The following is a 15,931-nucleotide window of genomic DNA, read 5'->3' as shown; positions in this document are numbered from 1 at the left end:
CTGCTGTTGCCACTCTGCCAAAGTAACACACATTTTCCCACGTACTGGTCTACCAAAAGCTGAAACGTGGTGATTTCTCTCTTCCAGCTAAGAGCCATAAAAGCACCCTCCTGCTCAGATCCTTCATTAAAGTAAAGCCAACTAAATTAGCTGCCCTGGGGACCAGATGAAGGCCTGGAAAATGTAAAAAAGATTAAAGGGGAAAAAAAACCAACTATTGACACTGGTAAATGTGTCTTAATTAAAACTTTTGAAAGCACAATTCAAACACACTCCAGTCATCCTCCAAGCCCCTGCTAAAGTTAATGAGATTAATTTTTCTTATGGTTCCCCATTGATCCATGAAGTGCAAGGAGGGAATCAGAACTGCAAATGAAAAATTGTGGGTGCAGGGCCAGATGCTGATTGCATTTACAGGAGTGTAATTCCAACGTGATCCCTTGCAGACCCCACTGGCATTACTCCAGGAAGCCATAGTGGCAACCACTGGGTTGTGCTCTGTGGCCAAAGTGTGTCTCAAATGACAGAAGAAAAAAAGTCTTGCTGAAGAAGTCCACCTCATGCTCCAAATGTCATGAAAAACAAACTTCAGGTACCATGGTTTTGCTTCTTCAATGGAAAAGGAGAAGATAATGATATCTTTGATTTATGGATAATAAAAGTTGGGATTTTTTTTTTATTTTAAACGCCAGCATAGGGCATGTGGGGCACTCTGCAGGGTGATTTCCACTCTCTAAATTAAACAAATGCCCCCATATTTGCACACTGTTTCCAAGCCTCTGATGACCAGCCCAACAGTGGGAAAATGAACAGACTCTGCAAACTTCCTTGCAGAAAAGAGAGTGAACTTCGTATCCCACAATTCGCAATAAATATCCCCTACTCACACAAAAACAAGCACAATGGTTCTTCAGGCATGCAAGTCTTTTAAGATCTATTTAACCCAGCTTAATGCAGAAAGATCACAAGTTTGATTTAGACTGGGTCAGGGTTAGCTATTTACTTAAAGCAAATGCTCTGTTTACCCTAGGATAAGTGGCGAGTCTTTCCTTGCCCGTTTGGTCTCATCCTCTCCCTGTTCAGGATTTCTGCTCACGCAGGAACAGCCACACAGTAGGAAATTTCGAGAGTGGAAACCACCTCTGCTGGTGTGGAGGAGGTGGCCTACATGTGTGTTCCAGGGAAAGTGGGCAAAATTCCCATCAGTGACCCTGAGGGAGCTTCAACAAGAAGAGGATCTGCTTCATTTTTCCAGGCTGGAAGTCAGGTGAGACACCACACTGCCCCACTCCTCCTGCAGCAGGATTTGGAGCACAGAGCAGTGTCCCAGGAGATGGCACCTGGTTGGAAGGAGACATGGCAAAGGGACAACTGTTCCAGTCTCCAGTCACAGGTTCCTCTACGGCACAAAAATTCCCAAAGAAAAATAACAAGTATTTGCATATTGTGGGCTTAGAGGAATATGCTATTGTTTGTCAGTTATTTGAGGGTGTAGGGGGGAGTGGACTTTGGTGTTTTGGGGGCTATTTTGGGGTTTTTTTTACAGAAGAGTACCTAGCACTATTAATACTACTGTTCATTAGTGAGCACTCTGTTACTTCCTAGGGGAAAAGAACTGGAGAAACTTCCTTAGCAGTGATAAAAGGGTCCGTAGGAAAAGGAAAAGTTGATTTGAAAGAGCTGTAAATGAGCAATGTTATGGAAAGAAGGGGAGAGGGAAGAAGGCAGGGAAAATGTGCCCTCTGCAGACACATGCTGCTTTCTCTAAGTCCCTGTTTGACATTATAAACCCTGTTAACAGTGAAACAGTGCTCTTCAGAAAAGAGCAAGTCCTAGAGCAAGCCCTGAGCCCCCCAGGACAAAGCCTGTGGCGGCACAGATGCCACCACAGCAGGACAGCAGAAGGCAGAACAAGCCAGGTTTGCATCAGACCATGGGCATGGGTGCCCCGAGAGCCAGAGCACGCTGCCCTCCGCCCTGGGGCACCAACCATCAGACACCCAAGAGCTCATCTGTCAAAGCCACAGGCAACCTCCTAGGCAAGAAGAGAGCCCAGGGCATTCCTAGTTTTGGATGAGACTAAAACAGGACCACTGCCCCTGGGGTCTGTCCCCACTCCACTGTGGATAATTCTGCTCTGTGTGAGGTTTGCACTTGCCGTTAGCTTCTCTGCAGAGGAAGGGGCTCCACACAAGGGCACCCCAATCTTCCAGCTCTCGGCTCAGAGGCAACGCGGCGGCGGCTGCTCGGGATGCTCTGTGGGTGCCCGGACCAGGCAAACTTGGGCTCCGGCACGGGGAATTAATGACCTTCTGGTGCCCTCTAGTGCCAGCAGCTAAGGAAGGTGGCCAGCATCCACAGCCCTTCTCCCACCCGGCTCTGTGCATCTCACCACCCCCTCTTGCCTTCGTTAGTCGTCATCCCACTCAGACCAAACCCTATCAAAGGCCACTGTGTAAGCTCAAAATTAAAGGAGGGAGGAGCAAAAAAAAAAAAAAAAAACCCGATATAGTCCCTCTCATTCTCTCTCAATGTTTTCCAGACTTTGGGGTCTGATTCAGAAGCTCTGTCAAAGTAGGACTGATGATAAATGTGACTCATCGTGCTTGCCCCATTCCTTCTTGGTGGGGACATTTCAACACAGGGTTTACCTAATGCCTTCCTACAAGGAAACACTAAGATTATTTTCCTCCAGCTTCTTATGCAGCACCCAGACTGCCCCGCATTAGGACTTTCCTTCAGGCAGTAAGATGTCTTTGCTCAGAAAGGTGCACAGTTCATCGCTGGGGCAAGTAAAAGGCAACCATCACCTTCCCGCTCACCTGAAACAAATGCACATACATGGACTGAGGTCCACCATTCTCAGCCCTTCCGTGAGACATCAGTTCATCTGCCAGTTTCCTGAGTCTGGCAGCTGATTATTTCAAATGCATCACAAGGTCTGACAACCAAGCCCTTTCCCCAGACATGCAAGCTCCTCAGCATGGGCCAACACTGCCTGGAGAGGACCTCTCTGGAAACCAAGCACTGACCTTGGGGAATCCAACCCGAGAGCTGAAAAGCTCTACAAGCCACAGAGAGCCAAACTACCCCTTTCCCTATGTTTCTCTTACTCTCTGGAAAGCACCTAGAGAAAACCTCACCTCCTCTAGCCTAAGGCAGCCCTCTCCTTTTGCCAAAACACCTTTTGGAAACGTGGGCCAAAGTGTTCTCCTCTGCCATCAAAACCAAAATAGTCTTCCTACTGGCTCTGCTCCACATAGCTCCCTTGGGTAGGCACCTCTAAAACTTCCTTGTCTCCCTCACCCAAACCCTCCATCTCCACATCAGGGGAAGCCAGACACTGGGTCCATCTTCTCTGTCAGGCTTCTCCCCACACAGCCAGCCATACACAAGTCAAGAACAACATCCCCAGGGATCACTGCCAATTTTTCAGGGATTAAATTTCCCCATGACAGCACATGACTGGTTACTCTCCTCACCCCGACACCACTTCCCAGTGTTACATCACACATATCTGCCCATGCTTCTGCACAGCCCCTGAGGATCATGAAGCAAAAGTCCCTGCCTGATGCAGGACTGGTGCTGCTATCACCAAGCCAGAGCTTTGTGATTGAGCTTCGAGGTATGTGGTCATCAGCAGGAGACAAAGTCTGCATCAGAGCTGTGATGATTCAGGGGGTTTCAGGGTGATTTTTTTTTCTTTCCTCCCAGCCAATAAGAGCACTCAAAGAAGCACATCTTCCCTGGCAGGAAGCAGGGCAGTCACTCCTCTCGCTGGCGACTCCTCTTCTGAAGCTGTGGACATGGCAGTGAACTTCGCCTGCAGCTTTGCCACGCTCTGCTGTTTAGCACTCTGGGGCTTCACCAGGGCTTCAGATGGTAAGAGCAGAAAATAATTTCTCTTTTCCTTGTGCTTTGGGTCCTGTGAGCGCTGCTTTCTAACACACTGGTAAATGACAGCCCTTCTCCAACTGCTGCCCATGCTGGCTCAGCACCGTGAGGTTCAGACTGCAGCTGAAATTTCAGCTGCTTAAAAGACTTTCACCCGTGTAGCGAACCACGTTATCCAGGGACATCATCTAAGGATCCAAAAGTCAACTTACGGTTTTAACTTATTTGTCAGTGTTTAAACTCCGCATGACCTCGATTATTAAATCTAAAGACTGTGGGTAACAATTTGACTGCTAAGTACAGATGGGCACTTGAGCGCTGATTAGCTGACTTTACTGAAACATTACTCCGTATCATTTCTTTCTTTGCTGAGCAAGGAAACTCTCTTGATTGCAGCTAGCCTTAAATCTGTAGAATGGGAGCTGCAGACAGGGGTGTTTTCTCTCTGAAGGTTTTAGCTCTACTTCAGTTTTACTTTGGCTCCCATACACAGCAAGTACTAATGCGCTCAGGGCTGGTGTCTGGTTAGCCAGTAGCTTTTTGTTTCGGCTGTGGTTTCCTTTGGGGGTTGCAGAGGCACGCAGGAACTCCTCTGCGTCTTAAATGTAAAGATAAAGCCTAGCCTTGCTCCTGGTATTGGGGAGGAGGTTTTAAAAGCACTCCAAGAAAAAAAAAAAAAAAAAAAAAAAAAAAAAAAACAAGCGCAACCTGTTGCAATCTGCCTGTTTGCTCCACTGCCGGCTGGGGGAGAGCATCCACAGGATTGTGCTCTCATACCGTACGAATAGGGCCCCCAAATTATTCCTCAATGAGGAAAGCACAAGAGAGGGCCTCTTAATACAACACTCAACTCATCTCTGCAAGAACAGCCCTCTCTTGCTTAACAACGGGCAGTTGCCCACTATTTCGGAACAAGAAAAGAGTCTACCCTACCATCATCCGGCAGAAGTAGGAGGGCCAGGTTTTTGTGTTCTCTCTTCACATTTCCAAATGCCAAAGCAAGGATGTGGTCCGAAATACCAATGCTCTGGACATAAGCATCTCTCCGTGGAGCAGTAAGAGCTGTTCTCCCAGGCTGTGAGATCACACCCTCTGTGCCTCCGAGTGTCACAGGGACCTGGCCGGGTCATGTAGTGTCTCTGCTCCCACCCAGGCCTGAAGAAGTGTTTCACCAATGCTGGTATGCTTAGAGCCTTGCACTGTTATCGGACCCTCCGGGTCATTTTGCTTTGCTCTTGGGAGTGGGGCCATCCCCTTACATACATTCAACTTTAAGGCAGTGGCCCTCGAGGGCCAAGCTAGGGAAGAAGCTGTCAGGAAAGGTTCCAGTGAAGAAAATCGGAACTACAGGTGACTCAAACTAGAGAGTATCTGGGTTTTACAAATTCAGTGGTGGAAACTATTCCAAACAGCAAAAGAAATTTCAGATTGGTGTGTGCTCTGGGCAGTGACCACCTTGAACAAGAATCAAAGCACATCAAGAAAAACAAATCCTAGCCTTGAGGAATCTGCATCACCAGAGGAAAACAGATGGGTAAAGTCCTCTGGCAAGGGTTCAGTAGATTTTATACCCACTTTGCCCCAGTATGAATCATTCTCAACACTAAGTTGCAATGGATGAAGGAGGTGAAATGCCTGGTATACCTTGGTGAAAGCTGGGGCAAAAATATAGTAGCCTACCGTCTGCCTAGAGCACATGGTGTATTACCAGCCTGCTACCTGTCTACAACACATGGTCCAACTTGCAAGACGGAGCCCACGTCTCTAGATGTTGCATTTCAGAGGCCTTGCTGATCTCCCAGGCACTGCAGTCAGGAACAAGGGCACTTGGGACTCTTGCTTTGAGTAACAGATTTCATAGTTTTCTTCCCATACACACAGCATGACTTCAGCCAGCCTCGCTCACCCTGCCACCCCATCCCCCCCCAAAAAAAGACATCACCAAGACTGAAGAGGTGTTGAGGGCTATTAAGCTGCAAAGGGACCTTGTGCTAAGATTGAAAAAAGACTGTGGTTATCTCCTCCTGCTACAAGGGACGGTATCTGCTGTCAACAGCCACACCACTGCCACATCTGACTTTCCAACAGGCATAAGAGCAGAGATTCAAGCAACATCCTGAAGGGCAGCCAGAAGAGCCCAAGCCAGTTGACCGGCTGTCAGCCTGGCAGCCTGTCTCACTTGCTAGGTGAGCTCAGGAAAAAGCTCCTTCCTATAAGCTATTGAGTTGGTCTTGATGGCACAGGGAAAAGCACTGCATCCTTGAGGAAGAGGACAGCAGGCCTCATGGGCAAGGCACAAACCAAGGCGCTGCTCTGCCCCGAGCTTCCTTTCTGACTTCAGACAGGTCCTGCATGGCTCTCTTGAATTACCTGTGGGTCCCATCACCTTAACTCCCAGGCAGAGTCCCTGTTCAGGACAACAGGACAAACAGATGCTCTGGAAAGTCTTACCCATGAGCTGAGCACTGGGTAAGATGTGCTGCCTGAGAAATACCTACAGTCCTAGGCTGCATGGTCATGACTTTCTGCAACTCTTGAATCCCACCTTTGCTGCAGTGGGAAAATATCCCACAGAGAAGTGGATTCTGGGATGTTAGGTGAAAAAAACACTGCCAGGTTACCCAACACTGGCTGCACACCCAGTCTCAACACAGATCAGATGTGGGACATGAAAGCTTGTCACCTCCACACCATACACAAAGCCACACGCAGAACATCCGCTCCTCTCAGACAAGTGGCCTGGGTCTCTCAGCTCCCACCTGCAAGGAAAGATGGGGGTCATTAAGGTAACTGGGGTACTAGCCAGGAAGAGATGTGAATTTGGACATCCTTGGGTTGAGCAGGGATGTGGAACTGATACTCTCCCTTGCAGGTCAACACTTTAATCCCAGAGCAGTGTTACAGGGGCGTGCGGCCATTACCACCTGCGGGGGAGGGTGGAATAGTGTAACTAGAACACACGTCAGCAAACCTGAATTGTTGCAGCCTCCTGTGCCAATGATGGCATGTAATGCTGGGTTGTTTTGGTTTTTTTTTTTAAATAGCCTCTGGGTCACGAGGTTGCTCCTCTCTCTACTCAGGTTTCTCAGTACAAACTGGCTTAAATACGTGGTCTATGTTCCGGGCTTGGCTGTTAGTGAGAAAGCTAGCTGTGGAAAAAAAGCCAGAGGTGATAAAAAGCTTGACTTTCACAGCACATTTAGTACAAGCTCTGGGTGCACATTTGTGTATATGTTTGTGTGTGCATGCAGGCTCACTGCCTACACACACACACAGCATGACCTCCGAGGGCCACCTCCTGCACTGGTAGGTCTTGGCATCAGCAGCGGCTGCATGGCAACTTGCACAGGTTGAGGATTTCTTCCTCGTTTGTATTTCAGGAGTGGGAAAATGGAAGGGAAAGCAAATATAGAAGGGGAGGAAATAATGGCATCAACTGTAAGCTTCAAGCTCTTTTTTTAAAAATTATTGAAAAAACAAGCAGGGCATAGGGAAATGAACTACACAACCAAGGAAGAATATATAGTAATAAGGGCTGCGTGGAAAGAACTGCTCAAACCCACAAGCTCAAACTGCTCGTGGGTTCCCTCCCCACCCCTCAGTCTCCATTTCCTACACATCTTGCTCCGCCACTTCATGGCTGTGATAATAAGATGGCCCTTGGCATTTGCGTCAGAGCAACAGCACTTCAGCACTCAAAGCAGCCCATTTCTCCAGATCAGTGAGGAGCTAGTCCAGGTTCTGCCCTGAGCCCTTCCTTGCCCAGCTGGAGAACAGGGACACCCCTTCCTTTGTCAGCATGTAGAGGGAGGGTATCTTCCTCCCACCCTTATCACCACCTAAATCCTCCTAAAATAAAAACCTCAAGATGTCATCAAAGGATTAAAGGGGAGTGGGAAAGACTTACGTCTGCAAGTTAAATTTGGCATACCAACTAAGAGCAGCAGGGCTCTGCCAGCCAGTGTCCGATATGTTATCAAATATCGATATCAAATATCGATATGTTATCAATACTGTACTCTGAGCAACATGATTTAGCTTTATAACTAAATTCAAAGCTGGGCCTTCTATGAGCTGGGAGTCATATCAGAGATGTTCTAAATAATATTCATGGTACCTTGGCTTCTTCTAAGTTAGTTGGAGCTCTGCCACCACTTCCAGTAGCATCTTTTTCTGTCAATTCATTCCACAGGATTGTTTCACCATTTCAAACATATAAAGGAAAATTACTTTGTAATGGATGTGAGCGCAGTCCTTCTGAAGCACAAGTGTATGGGACAAGTAAGAAGGTTTAGCATTATTTCAGAGGGCTGAAGCTCCCACTGTTTCAGGCACCTGATGTGTTTTGCACTCATGTTTTGTGTTGTTTCAGCTACGTATGTACCACCACCTCATTCAACCATGAAACCTGGCTCCCCTGTCCCGATGAACACCAACAATCCTGGTGTTCGCAAGGCAGCTCGCTTTGGGGTTTACAGATACAACAACAGTTCCAATGACCTCTTTCTGTTTAAGGAATCACAAATAAACAAAGCCATGGTACAGGTAAGAAGAGCTCAGACTTCTGGTGGTCCTCCAAACCACTTACCAATTGACGGTCTTACAGAGCACCCAACACACAGGAGCCCCGATCTTCCTCAGCACTGCTATGTACCTCTAAAGATAAACAGAACGGTGTCGCTCTGTCCCATGCAACTGCTCCACAGGAGCACGCTCTTCGCCCCTGCCCCGCTCTAGTAATTCAACACAAAATACTTATATCTGCAACACCACACACTATTCACAGATGTAGCAGTTGATTCCTAGGCACAATTTTGGCATCCCTTTCCCCTGCCCTTACTTTAAAGGAGGAAACTACTTTCTCTAGATTGTCAGAGGACTGAAATACATGCTCCACGTGGAAATTGGACGCACCGTGTGTGAGAAGAGGGAGCACTCCAGCCTGGACAGCTGTCACTTCCAGAGGAAAAAAAACATGCAACAGGTATATGTCCAATTCCTTCAGGGTACCCAGTAACTGCAGGTGATTCCTGGCCATCTCAAGCTGTATAGTCACCTTCAGACCAGCTCTGCCATCTCCCCACAGATGTACGATCCTCTGTACAGAGCCAGCTGGGGTGAGGCAGCGTTACCAGTATAAGCAGTGTAGTACATCTCATACATACAGGGCCAGCTCCCACCTGCATGGAGTTGAACCAGACAGCCATCTAGACAATATTCCTTGATAAATGAGTGAAACTGTGCAGAAATAGAGTAGGTGCTAAATAGAGAGACTTCCTGAGCAGGGGAAATCCTTACAGGGGCTTTTTCACCAAGATATGATTACTTGGCAAACAGTACTTTTCCCAGGATAAACACAGCAGACAAAAACATGCTGTTCTCTCCAACCTCATCATAGAATCATAGAATAGCTTGGGTTGGAAGGGTCCTTTAGAGGCCATCTGGTCCAACCCCCTGCAAGGGCAAGGAGCAGGGACATCTCCAACCAGATCAGGTTGCTCAGAGCCCCATCCAACCCGGCCTTGAATGTTTCCAGCGATGAGGCATCCACCACCTCTCTGGGCAACCTGTTCCAGTGTTCCACTACCCTCAGTATAAAAAAAAATTTTCCTAATATCTAATCTGAATCTACCTCCCTCTATTTAAAAACCATTACCCCTCACAAAGCTGAGAATAACCAGCAGCTACCTGAACTTTGTCACCAATTCTCCTTTCATTTGCAGATGCTGAGATGCTATTTTGAGGTCTGGATAACGCCTTGGTTACAAAAAGTGTATGTCCCTGTTGCTCGCTGTCACTGACTCACCTTTCCCTATGAGAGCTTGACTTACAGGGGATCTACCACCAAGAGTTTTTCCTTGCTTGGACTATTGAGGCCAAAACTGAAGTGGGGACAGCTGTAGAGAATCACCACAGAGCTTTTCTCTCAAAGCACATGGTTGTTTTTCTCCCTGAGAAAGATGCTCAAAATCTGAGTGACAAAGAAAAGACCTGCTTTGGCTGAATTTATTGCTATCCAGTTGTGTATCTGTTTTTCCAAAACTAAACTGCAGATGAGGGCGTGTTGTCATTCATTCAGTAGAGAGCCATCCACCCTCTGGCTGCAATTTCCAGGCGGTGTGAACACACCCAGGAAGCTCTGTTGGACTTGCTTTATTATGTGATGAATCTTCACGCAGCTATGATGTAAACAAGCCTAAACCTCAGCACATGTGACTACAACACTGAGGAAAGCTTTGCAACAAGGGGATACTTTGTCTGAGGATACACACACATACACAAAAGAGTCTTAAGAGTCTCCAGTGCTAGAGAAAAGGTTAGATCTGTCAGGAATGCGTGAGGTAGAGTTGTTCTTTCTTCAAGATAAGAGTATGGATAAGGCTGTCTTGAAACACACCCACTGCCCAGAAATTACAATCTAACTAGTGCTTCTACTTTAATCAAAAGCTAATCTAGACTATGAAAGGGCATCATTACAAATGCTAAGATGAATAAACCCAATCATATTCCCAAAGCCTATTTTTGCTGAGGTTAAACGATGTCATTTCATTCAGGTTAAAATAAGACATTCAATCTCTGTCTGACCACAGCTTTTATTCATGTTTAGTAGAATGATGGTCTTCTCTAGGTGGCCATCTACCATTCCTTCAGCATTCACTCTTCATGCATGGGCAGATTATTGCTTACACTGGACTAAGGCCCTTATTTGGAAGGATCTGGGTAACTGCTGCCTTAAAACAGCAATAAAGTCTGAGCCCATGTTCAGTCCTACACAGACCAGCACTTATAAGTGGACAGGGCCTTGATCTAAGCTACAAAGAATGCTTTCTTTCCAAACACCCCTTTTTCTGATAGTTATCACCTTTCTGCACCAATATTGCAACTCTCATTAGCAGTGACACCTGCACTTTCAGCCTTTGTAATAACCACTCAGTCAAGAAAGGCCAGTGAAGGGCTCCAGGCCACCATGTGGTGCTACATTCATCCAAAACACAGGCCACCACTGACAGCCTGATGCCAAAGACAAGGAAAAAGAAAGCCAACTATGGTGGCTCAAGTTGTTCATAAAGCAGAAAAACCAAGCCACATCAAAGTTTGTAAGAGGGCAAAAGGAGCCACTCTCCAAATCTCATATGAGTTAGCAATGCTCTCAATCCCTCTTCCACTTCAGCTGAGTGCTTCACACAGTGCCAAGGGCTTCCAACCAGGCTGTCAGCTCCAGATACCCTGAGCCCAGAAGAGACCAGACAGACTCACATTTCTTTTGTTAGCCAGGAGGACAACCTGGTACTCAGTAACAGACATCAGCTGCCTTTCCACAAGCCACAGTGGAGGCAAGAAGGCAGCTCACAGTCAGCTTACGTATGCACAGATTCATGCAGGCGGGAAGCACACCACAGAACAGTCTCCCATGTGTGACCCTTCAAGCCTCTGGTATAAAGGGCTTAATCTCAACCTCCTCATGGAGTCATTTCCCCATTTATCAAAGAAACAAAAGTTAAAGCCAGGTGAACCCGGCATCATGCAGGCTGACAAACCTCCCAGGTAACAGAGTGATCATGAGCACCAAAGAAAGGAGCAGAGCTAAAGTCAGCTTTCTACCACTCCAGAGCACTTTGTTCAGGAAGGATCTACACAATTGAGGAGTCTTGCAGCAGCAGGACACTGCTAGCACTGACCTAACGAACTGCAGCTAAGTACCATTTAATCATAATGACACGCAGCAGTCAAAAAGCCAACGTCTCTGCTCTCTGCATCTTTGCTAGAATCTACAACAAGGTGAACTGTTCAGCAGTTCACTCCAGGGAGCTCATACCTTGCAGAGCTTGCTGAGGCTCTGACATCTATTCCAGGCTACAAAGGCAACTAAATAAAAATAAATATTGCTAGTAAAGATTTAGGGCATAAGGAGAGAAGAGAAAGCTGTTCTTGCCAGCCCCACATGCTGGGGAAAAAGGAACAATCCCAGCAGTGACATTGAGAGCTTCTAGGACAGGTGCTTCAGAGGTATGGGATCATGCAGGAGTGCTACAAACAAGCTGAAGGAGCAGCTTCCTTCAGCTTCAGATCTCTCTCCAGTATGCTGGAAGCACTGGGCTCGGTGCATGACATACCTTCTTTGCTCATCTGCTTACCTCCTTAGCCTCATCCAGACAAGAGTTCCCTAACAGTCTGCCACGTGGAGGGACTGGCTGCACACTGAGGAGACCTCCGTGCACACAGTGCCACTCAAACCAAGCCAGGATCTGTTTCACCAGAGCTTCACAGCACCCAGTGATCCTCAGGCAGAGATGTGCATTTCCTCAAAAGCTTTACTATGCAAATATTTCCTCACACTCCTACTTTTTAGATTGCATAGGAAACAAACTGCCTGCCACCAAAATATAAAGCATTGCTGACTGACAGACTTCCCACTTTGCATTCTCTTCACATCAGCAGCTCCACATTAAGGACCTGAAAGGTCTTTCTATACCAGTTTCACAACCTGACTGACTACCGGGATCCACTGACAGCTGGGGGAGCCATGCATGCAGCTGCACAGAACCAAGACAGAGTTTAACTGGCAGCAGCTAGATAAGGAGACATGACTTCTGCTGGCTCAGAGGAAAACACTTGTATATAGCTAACTACAGTCACTTACTGCTAATTTTTTCAATCCCTACCTCAAACAGAGCAGCAAAAATTAGCTGCCCTGTGTGCTTATTCTTTTACAGCACTGTTTTCTAGGCAAGTTAGATGAGAAGGCCCAAGTGTCAGGATCATCAGATCTCTGTTGTGATCACTGAGCAGACAGACCCAGAAGCTTAGGAAGCTATCACCTCATCTGCAAAGGTTAATGCCACAAAGCAGACTCAGATTTAAAGGAATCAGACTTACGCCAAGGCTTTGTAATCACTTTCATCAGCTGTTTACACCGAGATACCCACTTTTGCATAAAAGTGTCAGGCGCATACATGAGTTTTCTTCCAGCAGCTCTACTATAGGAGAAGTTTGCTCCAGAAAAAGGACAGAGCAGTTAGCTGTGGAATAGCATTTTAAATACCTTCAGCAAAATCTTGATACTTGTGTCCTACAGAAACATCTGGCCCACCAACAAGGCAAAACACAACATATCTTTGAAATGCACAGCTATGTTGTACTCCAGCTCAGTCCCTTTTCCTCAGGGTGTTTTACTGCAGGGCCTTACACTAAAGCAAAGATTTCCCCAAGCCCTTCAGGAGACAGGGCATTGCTCTCCAATTCCACATCCCATAGTCTGTCCCAAAAGAAGCTTGGGTAAGCCAGAGGAGCCTGGGGTGCTTCCTCTCTGAGTTGTGCAGAGAGGGGTCCCTCCCTTCTTAGGGCGCCACAGCCCCATTCTCCTGCCACCAAAAAACAATCTTGCCCTGACAAGATCTTTGGATACTGCTGTAAATGCTCCTGCTTCTTCCAATATGAGTGAGTGTCCACACTAAGGAAGAGCCAGTCTCAGAGCTGCAAAGGTGTCATGTTCCTGCACTGATATCATCAAGCAAAAAGACAGAGTTGTTTTCTTCCAAGTCTGACTTGTTCCAGCTTTCCCCATTGCTCCAGGCAGATGTGTCACCATCCATCTGAAATTGCAACATTCCATTGACTCACACTTCTGTGGAAGCAGAATGAGCCCACAAAAGCGGTCTTCACAGGAGCACCAAGAGAAATTTATGCCAGTTTGTTCATTCCACAGGCATTTTAATGCTACTGCATTACTCTGGGAGGACTGCATTAGAGGAGCCGTCAGGGATTAAAAGCACCCGAGCTTCTACGAAAATAGTGTTCTTAAGCATCCCTATGCTGAGTAATGAAAGAGCTGTGTGTCAGTCAGCCTGTTTTATCTGGGTTCTACAGCAGACCACTCCACTTCTGCAAACAAAGCACGTGCTACCAGGACCCAGCACAGCATCAGGAATGGCAGCCAACACCATCTGAGCTCAGAAAAGGCACTCCTTTCAGCCCGTGCAGACTTTGGGTCTCCTTGAACTAGCAGTATGCAGACTCTTCATTCAGATACAGGTTAAGATACATTTAAACCGACACCTCTACCTAGTACTGCAGTTCTACCCTGGCCCCCCACCAATGTTACAGCTATCACAACAGCAATTGGCCTCCTTTCAATTTTAGTGGCCATGGAGGCATCGGTGGTCTTGGGCCAGACATGTCTCTCAGGAAGCGTCAAGCACACTGACTTTCTCCTAGACCCCGGTGCCTCACATGCCACCATCCCACTCTGCTTCAGGTTGAGCTCTGAATTGCAGGGCAAAGCACAGTGCTGAAAAACCTTGCAGACAAGTTTCAGGTCAGTATCAAAACACAGGAAACAGCCAGATCACCTCCCTCTGAGGAAAAGACTGACCTATGTCTATGTCCATAAAGCTCCAGCTATAATGAAGTGTTAAGAGCTTATGACAAGTGAAATACCACACGCCTGGTTACCTGCCTGTTACCATGCAAAGTTTATAGATTTGAATGACATTAAGTTGTGCCACCTACCCTATTTACTCACCGTATTTATATTCAGTGCTTTACAGACTTCAGTGGTCTCTATTTTTTTTTGTTGTTTGTTTTGGTTTTTTTGTTTTTTGTTTTTTTTTTTTTAAGAGAACTGCTGACTGACTGGACCTATAGCAGGTGAAATCTCACTATTTGTAGAGGCTGGACAGCCAGGCTTTATTCATTCTGAGAAATTAAATTGAGAAGAATTGCACACTCTGTCCAAAGGCTCGACCTTTAGACAAACTCATTTAGACTGACAGCTATTCAGCTACTTTCCAATGAAGCACAGATAAGAACAATGAAAAGTTTATATTGCCTGGCGTGGACACAACAACAGGCAGGGCAAGACATCAGGAACTATAACTACTTTTATAGGCATGAATCCCTGCCTGCCTCTGAACCCTACTACTAGAATTCACCTCCAGCCCGTGGGTCAGTGCAGAGCCTGCCTTTTGTCTGCCTGCAGTTATTTCTAATGCAGCTGTAGCTGGAGGCCCACTCTGTACAGCTGGGGAAGTCTGGCCAGCAAAGAACCTGCACCACCAGCCACAAAGGAGCAGTAGTCACTGAACTCTCATGAGATGCCAGGGCCAACAGAGAACCCAGGTGCCCAAGGCATCAGCTCAGCTTCCTCCATGCTACAGCACTAGCCTTCACCACTGACTTGCTGGATTTTATAGGCAAATTGCTTCCCATAGGAAGGCTCTTGTGCAGACAGCTCCAATATCTCCATGGTGTCCAACCTCCTTTCTCAACTGTGGCATTTGGCAGAACAGCCCTCTCTGCTACCACAGGATTAAGAGAAGAGCTCAGAACGCAACAGACCCAGTGAACATCATCTTTAGGACAGGCAAAGTTGCTTCTCAGCTTCAGTTCTGCCATGATTAACCATTTCTAGTCTTCTTGCATCTGCCCCTAAGATACTTATGCCTGGCCACTGTCTGACAGTTTGGACTAGACCACTCAAAAGTCACACCAGACAAAACCACACTGTTAGATACCTCTCATATTTGGCATTCTCATTTCCCCTTCCCCAAGAAAAGCAAGTTATTCACATGACCCCTGAGTCTGCTGTACTTGCTACAGAGCTCAGAGAGAACTAAAAAAGACTCAAGAAATTTTTGGTGGGACCATGGTATCATCAGTGTACCAAGTTAGTCTGCAACAGGAGCCAGGAAGTAGTAAGGAGGTAGAAGAGTAGAAAGAGGATCAGAACCGAAAGACTCCCAAGAGACAACTCTTCACGCATCTTATTCCTCTTGAGCATCAGCAGCACTACAACTTATTTTCTTTCCTACTTCATAACTCCAGGGACAGTGTCTTAAAAGGGAATTAGTCACACAAACAGCATCACATTTGGCATGCCAAAACAGCACAAGTTATTCAGTTAGATATTTCGGCAAACGAATCGCTAGAGGTAACTATGCAGTAACAGGCAAAGCTGTGCTTGCCCCAAGGCTACCAAAGCACCAATATGAAACAAGGCCCACAACAGACTTGCTTTTGCAATCCCAGTTTAAGATCC

The 15,931-nt window shown here is 46.8% G+C and overlaps 1 protein-coding gene across 1 annotated transcript; it reads left to right on the top strand.

Annotated features, from left to right (window-relative positions):
- The first annotated feature begins 3,753 nt into the window (after window positions 1-3,753).
- On the top strand, window positions 3,754-9,946 carry CST7 (cystatin F). The gene is made up of 4 exons (XM_010130198.2): window positions 3,754-3,882; window positions 8,267-8,439; window positions 8,762-8,878; window positions 9,618-9,946. Exons 1-4 carry the CDS (start codon window positions 3,807-3,809, stop codon window positions 9,693-9,695), a joined length of 444 nt encoding a protein of 147 aa, XP_010128500.2. The 5' UTR covers window positions 3,754-3,806; the 3' UTR covers window positions 9,696-9,946.
- The last annotated feature ends 5,985 nt before the right edge of the window (window positions 9,947-15,931 follow it).

The sequence above is a fragment of the Chlamydotis macqueenii genome, chromosome 3, assembly GCF_036417535.1.
Source record: "Chlamydotis macqueenii isolate bChlMac1 chromosome 3, bChlMac1.mat, whole genome shotgun sequence".
NCBI classification, from domain to species: domain Eukaryota; kingdom Metazoa; phylum Chordata; class Aves; order Otidiformes; family Otididae; genus Chlamydotis; species Chlamydotis macqueenii.
Note: the sequence above shows the minus strand (reverse complement) of the source record. Positions and strands in the feature narration are given on the sequence as shown.

Coding starts and splice junctions, on each gene's coding strand:
- CST7 (XM_010130198.2), top strand. CDS start 3,807: ATGGCAGTGAACTTCGCCTGCAGCTTTGCCACGCTCTGCTGTTTAGCA. Junction 3,883..8,266: donor CTTCACCAGGGCTTCAGATG/GTAAGAGCAGAA, acceptor GTGTTGTTTCAG/CTACGTATGTACCACCACCT. Junction 8,440..8,761: donor TAAACAAAGCCATGGTACAG/GTAAGAAGAGCT, acceptor TACTTTCTCTAG/ATTGTCAGAGGACTGAAATA.